Source organism: Nicotiana sylvestris, chromosome 10 (genome assembly GCF_000393655.2).
Source record: "Nicotiana sylvestris chromosome 10, ASM39365v2, whole genome shotgun sequence".
NCBI lineage: Eukaryota > Viridiplantae > Streptophyta > Magnoliopsida > Solanales > Solanaceae > Nicotiana > Nicotiana sylvestris.
The window spans coordinates 79854385-79870698 of NC_091066.1; the positions used below are offsets into that span (position 1 = coordinate 79854385).

The following is a 16314-nucleotide window of genomic DNA, read 5'->3' on the forward strand; positions in this document are numbered from 1 at the left end:
TCAGTATATAAATATAAAATAATATGACTACTTTAGTATTTAGATATTTTCTCAAACGTAAATCCTTTTTTAACCCAAAGCATTAACCAACATAATCTTTTATCTTAAAAAATTAAATTGAATGGTAAAAAGAAAAGACTTAAGTGAAAAATAATTCTTCCAAAATCCTATAAAAGCATCAAACACAAAAGTAACAACAAACCAAACCAAGAAAAACTGTCAAATGTTACAATAATATTCTGTAAAATGAAAAATATTAAAGGGACTCACATGCTAAGGCGTAATTCATATCTCGTTTGGTGAGGAACAAAAAAAAATAACAAGTTACTTCAATATACTCGATATACTTTGTTGTGTTCGTTAAAAAGATCCAAAAGCTTATGAGATTTAGAATCGGCAACCTAAAACTTGGAGGAAGAAAACACAAATATTAGACAATACCAAGTTAAGAACATAAAAGAAGACGGTAAATAAAAGCAAAAGCACTAATAAGCAATAAAGGAGTTTGAATCACAATCAATCGGTTAAGACTTTAGCAACCCTAATGAAAATATCAAACTTGTCATATGGCAAAATAAAAAGGACATAAAAGAGAATTCAAAGCAAGACTCTTTTCACATTAATACAGAAATCAACAACGAAAGACAACAAGGTAAAAGACAAAAAAAATTGACTCTTAAAGTAATAATGAAATCTTTAATTGAGAGAAACTAAACCCTAGTGTCATTGAAAATTGGTAACGTTTCTAATGCTCGTTAATAGGGATATTCATTTATAATAAACTAGTTAATAGGTTCGCGCTTCGCGCGATTCCTTTTATAAATTTATTTATTAAAAGTTATAATATTATAATAAAAAATTATATAATATAAACCAGACAATAATAACAACTATACTCAATGCAAGTAATTCAGGGAAAATTGCTAAAGAATTTAAAAATCAAATGTTTAAGGAACAAAATTAAATCAGATGTGAAAAATACCCATTGCATATCGATAAACAATCCTTTCAATTGGAGAGCCTCATCATATAGTGATTACAACTGTAGTCCGTGATAAAATCCTCACAATATGCATCCCCAGGCCAACCATTGGTTTCCTTAAAGAAAGAAGAACCACTGATCAACCATTATATGAATGAATTGATTTCATAATAAAAGTTGCAATAAACACACAGTAATAATTAATAGCTATTATTTACAATGACCGTTACATTTTTTTGAATAATTGAATAATCACTTAGGAGGAGGGGAAAAAAATCTTAAAATGAAGGAAAATAAGCAAAAATATGAGAAAAAAGATAAATATGAATCTTGGACAATAAGAAGTGTCATGTCAGCACTTACTTTCCCTTTTTTATATATATATATATATATATATATATATATATATATATATATATATATATATATATATATATATATATATATATATATATATAGATAGATATATATATATATATAGATCTCCTACTTATTCTCTTAATTTTTTTCTTTTGAACCCACCAAAATTTTGATTTTCTTTAGTAGAGATATTAAATGTTTCCTACTTATCCTCCTTTTATTTCTTCTTTTCTTTTTTTAACCTACGAAAATCACCTTTTGTTATGGATATTAATTGAAGAAGTCGTATTTCACTTATTCTCTTCTTCTCTCCTTTTTTTTTTTGGTCAGAAACAGTTTCATTTTTTCTCCCACAAAAATACTTTATTAATATTTATAGTTTCATCCAGCTTAAAATGCACTTATAAAGGAAAAAAAATAGCGAACGACATTTTGCTAAGGGCCTTCGTGCTTTTAATATAGTATATTATATAAATTACGTCCTATAAGATGGTATTCAAGTCTCACTATATGAGATTGAGTGGTGAACCATTAATCTTATTCTTTATGTTGACATTCACTGCTTCATATGCATATATAAAATATTTGATGTGCCTACAAAATTGTTAGAAGAAAAAGAAATAAGAAAAACATCTTAATTATTTATTTGCGGAGAGCTTTGCTTTAATAAGTGAATGACAATGATTCATTATCAATTTAGATACATCACAATAAAATAAAAGTAACTACTAATAATATCAACTTGTAAAACAAATTGAACTAAATTATAAAACTAAAGGAGAAATACTAACTTCTTGGGAAGAATAACGTGGATTTTACAAACTGCTTTTCTTTTACTTTTTTTTTTTTTTTTTTTTAAAATTCTTTAAGTTTTTTTTTTGTACGGTAGTATTTTATTTCTTTCGTGATAAACATTGATCATGTAATCTGACCACATGAATACTGCTTCCTGGATTTAGTCATATTCCAGTATAAAGGTAATAGTGTATATTGAGTTAAACATGAAGAAGTTATATATCAATGGCTCAATGTGATTGACAAATTTTTCGAAATTAAATTCAGCATATTATATTATGATGTTTGTGCAAACAAATCAAAAGAGATGGCAGACGCCAGACAGTCTTCATTATTTTATCTTTCTGTTCTCCCTAAATTCCAAGATAGCTTAGTTGTATCCTATAAGAGGAAGAAAAAACGAACTCCAAATTAGCGACTTGAAAAGCTGGTCTCACCGTCATTCTTTTGGGTGCTGTCCACAATTTAGTAGCAAACACAAATAATGGTAATTATATAGAAAAAAAATTAACCTGTTTCAATTTAAGGAAAAATCACAAAATCAAACAACGTACAAAGAACAAATCACACAAAGCAGGTTAAGAACAAAATAAGAAAACACTTGAAGCAATGAACTTGCGTTGACAGTAAACGTATGACTACAATAGATAAAAGAGATTCAAAAGTGCAAAGAAGATACAAATTAAATAGAAAAGAAAAATACCGATGGATTTTAAGCAAAAAAAAAAAAAGATCCTGGAGGTGAATAAATTAATCTATTGGGCGCTTGATGTATGACGGTATGACTTGAAATTTTAATATCCTCTAAACAATTATATTTGAGTTCCACCACCTGTTAATATATTTGAGATAAAAACTCGTAGAATTACTTGGATGTGGGTTGTTTCAGCATTTTCTTAGAATCCTTTTGAATCTTGGCATTAAAGAGTCTGTGTTCAATTTTCAGTATATTTCATACAAATATAGCCTACCTATTTTTGTAAATTACCGGGCAAAAAGGTAGAATGCACTAAGTAGCAAGGAATTAATCACTGGTATGTGAATCATTAATTATGGTATGAATTCAATAAGGTATCGGATTGTAACCGAAGACTAAACCAATTGATAGTTTACTTGGTTAATATGCTAAATATAAATGGCAAGTAAATAAGTGGCCTATAAACTTAAACTTCAAATACCAAAAATTCGAGGACTTCTTTCATACTTTAACTAACAAAAAAATAAATAAACATATTTTTAGTTGATTAGTTTACTTGGTTAACATGCTAAATATAAATGGCAAGTAAATAAGTGCCATATAAACTTGAACTTCAAATACCAAAAATTCGAGAACTTCTTTCATTACTTTAACTAACAAAAAAAAACATAATTTTAGTTGATTCTAAGGCCTTAAAAATTATGAAAATAATTAAATAACTATTTTGTCTAATGTAAACTCTATTTCTAAAGGGTAAACAAGGCGAATGATATTTCGCTAAGGGCCTTCGTGTTTTTAATATAATATAGATAAGTCTGAAGTGAAAAATTGCACTTCAGATGTACTTAAGGTCAAAAGGTCTGAAGTGCAACAAACGTTTTCTTACACTTAAGACTAATAAGTCTGAAGTGAAAAATTACACTTCAGATGCACTTAAGGCCAAAAGGTCTGAGTGCAACAAACGTTTTACTACACTTAAGACCAATAAGTCTGAAGTGAAAAACTACACTTCAAACGTACTGAAGGCCAAAAGGTCTGAAGTGCAACTAACGTTTTCATACACTTAAGGCCAAATACACCTGAAATGCAAATTGCCCAGAAACAGAAATTTATTTTTCGAATTTTAACAATCCAATATACGATATAGTACCTAAATCTATTCCAAATGAGCTCAAATTTGAAACATAACCTCTAAATATCATCAGGAACAAACTTCAATCATCAATTTGTCAAAACAACAATAAATCTAATGAACCCATTTTGTAATTAAATAAAAAAAAAACCTAAACAATAGTAAAAAAATAAAGTGCCACAATATCTCACCACTGTATAACATCATAAACTACCTTAAAATATGTTCACAAACACCATATAAAATCAATGTTACCGGAAGAAGAAGAAGAAGAAGAAGAAGAAGAAGAAGAAGAAGAAGAAAGAGGAGAAGAAGAAAGAGGAGAAAAATGTCCGAAGTTGTTTAAAAAGTGGGTACAAATTAAAAATAAAAATAAAAAGTGGTACATGTTAAATGGGGGCGCCCAAATAAGGTGCACGTGCAACTTTTTGAAAAGTTTCGAGTGGGTAATTAGTTTGGACCAAGTGGGTATTTTGTGTAGATTTTCCCATTAATTTAGTAAAAATTGCAGGGCACCCTATTTGGTCGCTCCAATATAACCTATATTCATTTTTTTTAAGTTGTACCCACTATTGAAATAATGTCAGGCTTTTTTCTCCTCCTCCTCCTCCTCCTCCTCCTCCTCCTCCTCCTCCTCCTTCTTCTTCTTCTTCTTCTTCTTCTTCGGGTAACAATGATTTTATATGGTGTTTGTGAACATATTTTAAGGCAATTTATGATATTTTATAGTGGTGAGATACTTTATTTTTTATTATTGTTTAGGGTTTCTTCTTTTTCTTAATTGCAAAATGGGTTCGTTAGATTTATTGGTGTTTTGACAGATTGATGATTGTGGTTTGTTCTTCATGATATTTGGAGGTTATATTTCAAATTTGAGCTCATTTGGAGTAGATTTAGGTATTAAATCATATATTTGATTGTTAAAATTCGAAGAACAAAATTTCTGTTTCTGGGCAATTTGCATTTCAGACCTATTTGGCCTTAAGTACATGAAAACGTTGGTTGCACTTCAGACCTTTTGGCCTTAAGTGCATCTGAAGTGCAATTTTTCACTTCAAACTTATTAGCCTTAAGTGTAGGAAAACGTTTGTTGTACTTCAAACCTTTTGGCCTTAAGTGCGTCTGAAGTACAATTTTTCACTTCAGACTTATTGACCTTAAGTGCATGAAACCATTGGTTGTACTTCAGACTTATTTGGCCTTAAGTGCATCTGAAGTGTAATTTTCACTTCAGACTTATTGTCTAAGTATAGGAAAATATTTATTGCACTTTAGACTTTTTGGACTTAAATGCATCTGAAGTGTAATTTTTCACTCCAGACTTATTGGCCTTAAGTGCATGAAACCATTGGTTGCCCTTCAGACCTATTTGACCTTAAGTGCATTTGAAGCATAATTTTTTCACTTCAGACTAATTTTTTTTAACTTCAAACCCGACAAGTCTAAAGTTGATCGTAAAGTGGTATGCTTGTAAAAAAAATTCAAAATGGATATAGGTTCAATTGTGATCCTAAAACTGAGTACATATGCAAAAACCCCATTAATTTAGGATGACTGGTCAATTTTGTATTTTGTCCAGTAATCTAATGATGCGTGCATGTTAGATGCCCTTAAAATATCACCGGCATATGGACCAAGAACTGAACAAACTATCATCTATTCAATAAAAAAAAGGAAAATGACTTCCTGGCCACTTAAACTTACACCCGATTGTTATGCCGGTAAATAAACTTTCAGAATTCACACATGAACACTTCAACTTGAGCATAAGTGAACTAATAAATACCTCCGACCGTTGACTCAACACATGTGGCATCAGTTATTCCTAGTCAGTTGTTGTGCGTGTATGTCACGCCTGGTTAGAGCGTGAAACACCTTTTTTAATGTCCAATGGTATAAACCCAAGGGCCCATTTATTTAGAGGGCTTTCTTCTTTCTCGTTTTGCCTACAACCTCCATTATTGAGGATCTGAAGCTTTGTAGCATATTTTCTCTTCAAATTTTCTACATATTTAAGTCAATTTTTTTTCTTCTCTAGATCGATATTTTATTCTTTAGGCCAAGAATATAATGAAAAGTTGTGTATTTTATTCTCCATTAAGAGACATGATTTTTCTATATGATAAAAAGCCCTAGCTAATTTTTAACCCTATTTGCCAAATTAACTATGGAACCGACAAAATTCAGAGAGAAAATAAGAATTTAGTATGTTATTCCAAAAAGCCTTAGTTTTAAACCCTAATAATGAAACAATCATTGCATACATAAAAAATATATCTATCATATAAAATATCAATAACACATAAAAATACAAGAAAACAACTAGAAATAACATGAAAGACAACAATCGAACCTTGAATGACTTCTACATTTCTGGTGAAGGAGAAATCGATGGTACACAAACCCAGCAGATTCTTGTTTTGGAATCGAGCTTGAAAGAAAAAAAACAACGTGCAGATGATCTTGGAGGCGGAAAATCCTAGGTCGTTCATTCCAGACGATTGAAAATATAGAGTTAAGTTAGAGAGAGAAGACTGAAGTTGTTGAGCTTTTAGAGTCAAGTCAAAAAAAGAATGGGAAATAATCGGTGGTTAGTGTGTTTTCGCGCCTTACACATGGTAGGTTTTAATTGGTCTTTTGTTGACTGGATTGCCACGTTTGTCAATTTGTAATGCATACGCTATGATTCAACGGTCGGAGGTGTATTAGTTCACTTATGCTCAAGTTGAAACGTTCATAGCGGAATTTTGAAAGTTTATTTTCCGGCATGACAATCGGGTGCAAGTTTAAGTGGCCAAGAGGCCTTTTTGCCCTAAAAAATGTATATACGATCGAGAGAGAATGCTTGATTTGCATAGTCAGTATATCTTAGATTTAAAATTGTTATGGGATGTACACTAGTGCCTCCACACTATTGAAATCGAAAGAGTTTATTAGGAGGTGGAGCATTGAAGAGGTTAAAGAATCAATAATTTCTTAAGAAATTGCAATTACCAAATTTAATTTGTATTTTTCTTAAGCCAGGCCGTTTGGTTGATATAGTACTGAAAAATTAATTTCAGTATAAAATTATGTATAAAATCATAGAGTGTTTGGTTGATTGAATGGGATAAAAGTAATCGTTGCATAATTAATACAACATTTGATTGGCGGTATTAAATAATACCCCCATTAAATTATGAGGGTTTCTCATCCAGTTCAGTCTCCCAAATTTAAGTAGTTTAGATTTTGATCCGAGTTGAATCTAAAATGATCATGAATTTGGGTAAAAATAGCGTAACGTAACAGAGTAATGGAAAATGCAATTCAAACCCAAACTCATAAAGTCAAATTTGGAAATTGACAATTGCGTAAACTTGAAGGAATTTAAACTAATATAAGAAAAATACATTAGATTTCATAAAGGTAAAATAACAACGGAAAGGTTGGACGGGTTTAGTTATGTATACGGGTGAAACCGGGGCTAATACATACTTCGATTTTTTGATGGGTCAAACGAAACAAGGATATGACTACATGATCGAAACTGGGAACTTTTCGTACCAAGGCCTGAATGGAGTGCCCACCACCGGACCTAATAGAACAACATCTCCTGAATCCAGAACGAGCTCCGAGACCTCGGAAAGCATGGCAACGGTTGCGCACGACAAACAGAGGGCTGTGATATCCGCGCCCCACCGGATATCACGGTGCAGATCTCGCCTGGCGTTGGTAGCGGATCAGTAATTGACAAGAGAGGAGGATTTTTACTATTTTTAGAATTGCACTAGGGATTAAACTCTCCTACTATATAAAGGGGAAGCGTTTTAGTCAATAAAGGATATTGTATCACGCATATCAAGGCAATATAAACTTATTTATCTACTCTCTAGCTATTGAAAAGTTCTTATTTTATTAGTATTCCTTAATCTTTATACATAGTTGGCTTCAAATTAAAGGTCCGATCGAGGGTAAGATTACTGTTCAACTTAAATCCAAGCCTGACATTAATATCACAATTGGTTTGATTATTCCTTTAGCTTTTAACTCGTTTATCTAATATTTTTAATTATTTGTGTTGAATTAATTCACATATCATTAAAGGTAAACAGCTTGGCGCACATCGTGGGGCTAAGGATAATAGTGGTAGTTTGATATAAATCTCCATAACACACACTATATTTTGCTTGTTCTTTGAAGTCTCAGGTTAGCTTAAAAATGTCAAATTCTCAGTCTGCTCACTTGAACATTGAGGCTGAATTTGGACATCAAGGCGAAAAAAAGAATCTGGTGCCTAGAAATGAGGTACCCCCTCCTGATTCCAATGGAGCCCCATTTGCCGATCCAATCAACTTCAATTCGCAGGTTGCTATCGATGTCAACCTGCCAACTGAATTCAAAAACAATGTTCGTGGAGGCACCCGACCAACTATTCGAGAAACGCCCGAAGGCAAAGGTGATGGGATAAGCCTATGACTAATCTTTGAAATGTTGCGGGCTCAACAAGCGGCGATAGAACAGCTGCAGAATCAAGGGCACCCTCCCGTTAGGTTCGAACCCGAGCGGTCCCGGGAGAACACCCGAAGAAACGAGTAGACCACCAAGAGGTCGGGTGAAGCTGACCATGAGAGAATGGAAATGCTTGAATCATTGACGAAGCGAGTGGAATCGGGTGAGAAGAAAATTGAGGCCAACGACAAAACGGTGGAGACATATAACTCCAGGGTCGATCGAATTCCCAGAGCACCTCCCGATATTAAAAGGACCAGATTCCAAGAAGTTTATCCAAAAGCCTTTCCCTCATAGTGCTGCACCGAAGCTGATCCTGAAGAAATTTTGTATACCCGATATTCCAAAGTATAACGGAACCACAAATTCAAACGAGCATGTGACCTCCTATACATGTGTCATCAAAGGGAACAACTTGGAAGATGATGAAATCGAGTCAGTGTTGATAAAAACGTTCGGGAAAACTCTATCAAAATGAGCAATGATATGGTACCACAACTTACCCCCAAATTCTATTGATTCGCTTGCTATACTTGCATATGCCTATGTGAAGTCTCGTGATGTGGCCATCAAGGTCGAGACCAGAAAATCAGACTTTTTCAAGGTTAAGCAAAAAGACAACTAGATGCTTAGGGAGTTCGTGTCAACGTTTCAAATGGAATGGATGGATCTACCTCCGGTTGCGGATGATTGGGCCATTCAGGCATTCACACAAGAACTTAACCCCTGAAGCTCCTTGGCTTCGCATCAGCTAAAACAAAATTTAGTAGAATACTCGGCGGTAACTTGGGCCGACGTCCACAACAGGTATCAGTCGAATATCAGAGTTGAGTATGACTAACTCGGAGCCCTTTCTGGGCCCGTTTATACCGTTAGAACCGAAGTCAGGTCTAAGAGAGTCCTCGATCATGAACCAAGATTGATCCTAGACCGGTATCAACCATATATCGAAGATCGAAGGGAAAATGGGTCTGGGTATCACCCCATGAGGAACAAAAAGAGAAGCGATCTATGGCCCAATAGCCGAGGTTTGATAAGCAAAAACGGTTTTGACAAGTCACTCGGATCCAGGGAGGTACCAAGATTGTTATAATATAACTTCAACATCGATGCTACCAGTATTGTAGCAGCCATTGGGCGCATCAAGGACACCAAGTGACCTTGACCATTGCAGTTCGACCCTACCCAGAGAGATCCTAACTTGATATGTAAGTATCATGGCACTCATGGACACCAACAAACAGACCGAACAAGAGGAACCTCAACACGCCATCAACATAATCATTGGAAGGGTCGATGTCCCTTAAGGTTCGATGATAAAACGCAATAAAGTATCTATTATAAGGGAAAAACTCACCCAAGATTATGTCCCGGAGGGAACCATTTTGTTCAACGACGATGATGCGAGGGCATCGTACAACCTCATTATGATGCACTGGTAATATTCGTACTTATCAATAAGTCTCTAGTTAAATGTGTTTTTATTGATCGAGGTAGCTCGAACAATATTATCAGATCGAGGGTCATAAAACAATTGGGGTTACAGGATAAAATAGTGCCAACATTCCGGGTGTTGAACGGATTTAACATGGCATGTGAAACCACTAAAGAGGACCATCCAAGAAACATAGTTCTATATGATCGAAGGGGAGATAAGATATAACGCTCTATTCGGAAGACCATGGGTTCACAACATGAGGGCGGCACCTTCGACCTTATACCAGGCGTTAAAGTTCCCTACACCGAGATCAATCAAGACGGTATACGGAGAATAGCTGGCTGCAAAGGAGATGTTCGCAGTCGATAAACTACTCCTAATGCCCGCCATCTCGACATTAAGGAACACGGAGCCAACCAGAAAGGCCGAAGTCAAATAGCAACCACCGATCCAACCTCGAGCTTTTTGTCATCCTTGATCTCGGTTGATAGATCGAAACTTCGAGCGTGGGTCTCTTCTAGGGTCTCTTTTCGGGTTAGCCGCTTCACATATTCAACCTTTGATTTTAGGCGGGTCTCGACTGCCACCACATTGGCCTTGTATTGGGCCATCATTTCTTTGGCATCGGTGGAGGTTGTGTCCAATTTGGACTTCATTGCCTCATATTCTCTACAGAGGGCATCTCGCTCTGCGACAGTCGAGCTCAATTGTGCTAGGATATCATCATTCAGCTGAGACCATTTGTCAGCTTTGTCCTTCGCCACCTGGAGTTGGTTCTCGACCGATGCCAGCTCTGCCTTCACAGTTTCCTTCTCCGAAGCCAGAAGGTCCATAACCTTGACCTCGTCCATCTCGGCTCGAAGCTGGTCGATCAGGTCGATCTTCTATTGGACCTGCGAGGTTTTGTTTTTAGTCACTACGACTAGCTCTTCATTTTTAGCTTCAAAGACCTTTACCTTTTCAACCAGGTTGGTATATTTCTACTTCAGGGTCGAAGCGGCCTTCTGATCCTTGTCTAGCTCCGCCTGGAGGTCTTTGATGACCCCGTCCTGTTGCTCACAGAAGAGCCTGTACATATCCTTTTTCTCGACCTACTCTTTGAGATCGAACTAGAGCTGGCTAATTTCCAAGTAGTACCAGAGGAAGCTCTCTCATGGTGAAGCATGAGGCCTGTAAAACAACAAAAATAGTAAGAGACATCAAAACTTAAGTGGAATTCACAAGGGAGTGTTAATGTCTTACCTGGTTCAGTGCTTGTTGCGCCTCGTTGAAAAGACTTGACACGTACACCTCGTTCATCTTTGCCTGGTCCTCCTTGGTCACCAGGCATCGGAGGTAGATGGCTATGCCCACTAGGGAGGATAGGAACCGAGAATCCTCCGGGACTAAAAGAATGATTGTTCTCTTGTGACCGGGGTCCATGCTCAGGAAACCACTTCACCAATTTTGGGCTCGAACTTGACCCACCAGCTCCCGAGAACGCGTCCTTCTTTGGGATCTCCAAGTCGCCCAGCCAGGAGAAATCTTCCAATGTAGACATGTCCATGCCATTGAAGAAGGAGTGGAGAGTATCCTCTGCACCCTTAGCTCCTTCACTTGATTTTTCCTTGCCCGCTTGGGCCTCTTCGAGCATGAACTTGGTGTTAGGAGGGCGTCTCAATGATGTCTATCACACCAATCGCCTCCTTTGGAATATGAATGGCATCTCGGGAGGTCACAACCCCTGTCTCCACTTCAGCCTTTCGATTCGGAAGGAGATCGGCCTCGTGTATCTTCTCCTCGATCGCCGCCTGCCCCCTAGCAGGGGTCGATCCATGAGCGAAAAAAATGTCGTGTTCTTCGGGATTATCCCTGAGCCAGTAAAGCAAGTCAGGGTCGGTACCTGGGACTCAGTATTCTTCTTGGGCTTGCGAGCCCGAGTGGCTGCCTTCTTTTTTATCTTCACCTCGGGATCGTTGGATCCAAAGAACTTTCTTTTCCTTTTCTTATCTTCCGTAGCAGACCGGGGTTGTCCTGAAATAGAGGGTTTGATGGGTAAGGACGTGTGCTCATCACCATCCAGCGGCCTAAGTTCGGTGATCTTAGGCAAACCTATGAGGGAAAAGAGAATATCAACATCGTGTAAGCTTGGGGCATACTAATAACTATGCATGGGAAAGCTTTACTATAAAAACGGGCCTCCTATTTACCCTTCGAAAGTTTGCGCCACATGCGCTCATAGTATCACATCTACTGGTAGATCCATTCGATCCACTCCTTGAGCCGACGTGCCGTATTAGGAACCCGAGCAACAACTGCACGACCACAAATATTGCCGATGAGAGAAGAAATGAAGGGAAATTGACACTTAAGGAAAGACTACACTTACGAGATGTGTTCCACTTCTCGGGGAATGGTAGGAACTCGGGAAGAATAAAGTCTTCAGTTTTTACCCAAACAAAATTCCCCTACCAACCTCTATCTCGATCCTCATCAATGCTCGAAAAGGGAGCCTTATTGGCCCGGCGAACAAGCTTGATTAGTCTCCCTTAAAAAATTTGGGGACTATACAGACGGAGTAGGTGGTCAAGGGTGAACCGAGGAGATTTGGTGTTGTTCACAAAATGACGTAGGAGAATCACGAACCTCTAAAGGGATGGGTGGATTTGCCTGAGGCACACCTCATACCTCTTGCAAAAGGCCAGCACTACTGGGTCTATCGGGCCCAACATGAAGGGATAAGTGTAAACACTTAAATACCCATCTACATGAGTAGTAATATCGTCCTTAGGCCTGGGATGGATACTCCCTTGCCTTCCTATTTACAGTCCCATCGAACTATGGAAATTCTATCTTCAGTAATGGAGCATATGTATCTCCATGCTGCTTCACCCGGGTCTTGTTTGGCGAAGGCCTTCTTGACCTTGAAGTCATCCCTGATTAAATATCCCCCGAGTATAAAGCTTTTCATGGGGGGATCTATAGCCACCTCGGCATTTGTGGCTGGGTGGAAAGATGAAGGGACAGCCTGCTAAGGAACTGATTCGGAAGTTTTAGCCATCGTGATCTGGAAAGTATAAAGATTTGAAGGAAAAATATGAAGGTTTGAAGGTAGGGTGAAGATCTAGCTTAAAAATCTAAGAACAAATATAAAGATTTGAAGATCAAAGATGAAGATATAAAGATTTGAAAAAGTTGAGAGCCACTACAAAATTTGAGGGTAAAAGCTAGGATCGGAAAGTGAAAGAAATATAAAAGGTCGAAGAGTTTACATGGAAAATATAATCAATATGCGACGTTTCACATTCGAAGACAACCAACCAACGATCGACACGTGTCCAAAGTCAGAATGACGCAGTTGATGGGACGTTTCATCTTATCCATCATCTCGGTCGTAACGTACGAAGGAAGGAAGCGAGGTTCATCTATCGTTTCCCATTATTTCGGCAAACCTACTTTTTGGGAAACGAGGGAAGTATTTGTATACGGGTGAAATCAGAGCTAATACACACCCTGATGTCTCGATGGGTCAAACGAAGCAAGGATATGACTACATGGGATTGGAATTGGAGCTGGGAACTTCTCGTACCGAGGCCCGAACAAAGTGCTCACCACTGGGCCTGATAGAACAACATACCCCGAACCCAGAACAAGCTTCGAGACCTCAGAAAGCATGGCAATAGTTGCACACGACAAACAGAGGACTATGACATCCGCGCCCCATCAGATATCACGATGCGGATCTCGCCCGATGTTGGTAGCGGATCAGTAATTGACGAGAAAGGATGATTTTTATCTTTTTAGAATTATACTGTTACACCCCAAGTTTTCATATGTGAGAGTATGTCGTAAGTCATTGATGTAAGCTCAAAAATGAGATTATATTTGGAAGCAAATAAAGTAAGTTAATCATGTTACTTTGGAGGTTACAAATATTTAAGATCATGAATAACGAGTACCAAGAGGGTTGGAAATCTTATAAGTTAAACCAATTGAAGAAAATAAGTTTCGTCAAAAGTCGACAAGTTTGGAATGTTATAACATAAACTTTGGGGTGAGACTAGGGTTATTAACATGATAAGGAGGTTATTCTATGAGTTATTTTAGTCGTATGATAATCATTTTCTACATTTTGAAGGCAAGCAAGTTGTGGAACAAGAGTTGGCAAAGGTCATCACAAGTTACATTCATAAATTTGCTGAAATTTAGGTCAAATGTATCTGAGAATTTCTCCAAATATACTTGGAATAATGGGGTGTTCTACCTACCAAATTGAAGGTCTATGAGTCTAGTTTCTAACGCATTAAACTGTTCATCAATACGTCATTGGAGTAGAGAGATATTCACGTTTTCGTGAGACCGCGCAAGCAGCTCCCAATGGGACCCACTTAGGCGGTGGTTGACCTACTTCAATTTATAAACGATTTGGACGCCTATTTTTGCTCATTTTTCAACTAAAATTCGTCTCTAAACTTCTCCTAACCCTCCTAAACATATACCACAAGGGTTTGAAGTGATTCTAAAGTGATTACACCATATTTCAACATCAAAACTTAGTTCTAGTGAAGAACAACACCTCTTTGAGGTTGTGTTGTCATTGAGGATTGTTGTGGGCTGTATTTGGATGAAATTCCAAGTTGTTGCTGTTGTCTAAGGTGAGTATAACAGCCTACTAATTGTGCTTAAGCTTGCTTGTATGTTGGTTAAGTTGTTAGGATGATAAACTACAAGATAATACTTGGATTAGCTTAAGTCACTTCTATGGTGTTGTATTGCTATTAAGGGTTGTTGTAAACTGAATATAACTTGGATTTTGACTTGAAGTTACTGTATAAGGTATGTATATTGTGATCTTGCTTGTGCCTAAGGTTATCTTGATGTTGATTAAGTTAAATGGATGGGCTAGACATGAACTAGTGAATAAAGTTGCTAATTGAGGATAGTTGAAGTTGTGGATTATTTTCGTTGTTATAAATATATGGTATAAGGCTGGAATCATTGATTAATGACTTCATTATCATGTTAATGATACTTTTATGTTGAAGTAAGAAGTCTATAAGGATTGATAAGGGGTATACGGATTCCAATCGGAGCTTGCCGCTCGTCGTAATGTAGTTGTGACTTGTTGTTGTTATATGGTGTCTTGATATTGATAATTATGTATTGATGGATTGCTCTGGTAATTGTTGTTGGTATATGGTATTGGAGGAGGCCCTTGTTACAAGGGAGATGCTGCCCAAATTTACGTAAACGAGCTACTAGCTTAAGTTATAGACTTAGCCTTTGCTCAGCACTGATTTTGAATCTCCTTATACTATGATAGATTGAGTTGACTTGTTTGAAGAGTTGCTTGGAAGGGATTAAGGACTCAACGGGTTTAAGGTATGTTAAGGCACTTTCTTCTTTCTTTTGGCATGATCTAAAGTGACATGAACATAAACGGTACGCTAATTCATAACGGATCTACTCCTAGAAACTAAGGTTGTCCATGTTGTTCTTTCCTTATAAAGTTATTCTAAACAAGTGTGTATGATCCTTAAATCCCACTAAGGTTCATATTGATGGTAGGGATGTCCATAATGTTAATCGAAGGTGCAATGACCTTACATCACTCCGAAAGGGTTAGAACGTGATTCCATGAGTCGAGCATGCATTATATATATATGTATCTATTTTACTCTACCGAGCCGCGCTATAGTCGGCCGGGTATGGCACCTATTGTGCAACCACTGATCAGTTGGGTTTACCGAGCTCCACGTGGCCGGGTATGATTCTACCGAACCTTATGATGGTCGGGTACGCTTTTACCGAGTCCTCTTTGAGGCCGGGTACGATATGATGATGATGATCCCACAGAGGCGAATGTTTTAAAAAGTTTATGTATATATATGTATTATGCATTTCATATCAATAACCCCCAGAGGCACTCTGATGTTACAGGTTGTATCTCCTTTAACTCTCTCTTTACATTACCGTTCTTGTTTATGCTTTCCTGCCTAACATACTCGGTACTTTATTCATACTGACGTACCTTTTTGCCTGGGGATGCTGCATTTCATGCCCGCAGGTCCCAATTGATAGGTTGACAGTCCTCCTAGTAGGCTATCAGCTCAGCGAAGGTGTTGGTGCACTCCACTTGCTCCGGAGTTGCCTATTCGGTCAGTATGCTTTGGATATGTATTGATTGGTATGGCGGGACCCTGTCCCGACCTTTATGATTTAATGTACTCTTAGAGGCTTGTAGATAGATGTCAGGTGTATGGATACTTGTATGACCTTGTCGGCCTATGTTTCGAGTTTACTAATGGTCATGTCGGTCTTATAGGCCCATATGTCAAATATATTAGTTTGTATATCATGTTGGGTCTTCATATGTTGAGTATTCCCTTATGTTTTATTCTTGTTATCTCATGACGGGTTTTCTGGCTTATTTACTCATGATA

General features: G+C 37.1%; 1 protein-coding gene across 1 annotated transcript; it reads right to left on the reverse strand.

Annotated features, from left to right (window-relative positions):
• Positions 1–10323: 10323 nt before the first annotated feature.
• On the reverse strand, positions 10324–10743 carry LOC138879596 (uncharacterized). Its single transcript, XM_070159210.1, has one exon. It carries the CDS (start codon positions 10741–10743, stop codon positions 10324–10326), a length of 420 nt encoding a protein of 139 aa, XP_070015311.1.
• Positions 10744–16314: the final 5571 nt, after the last annotated feature.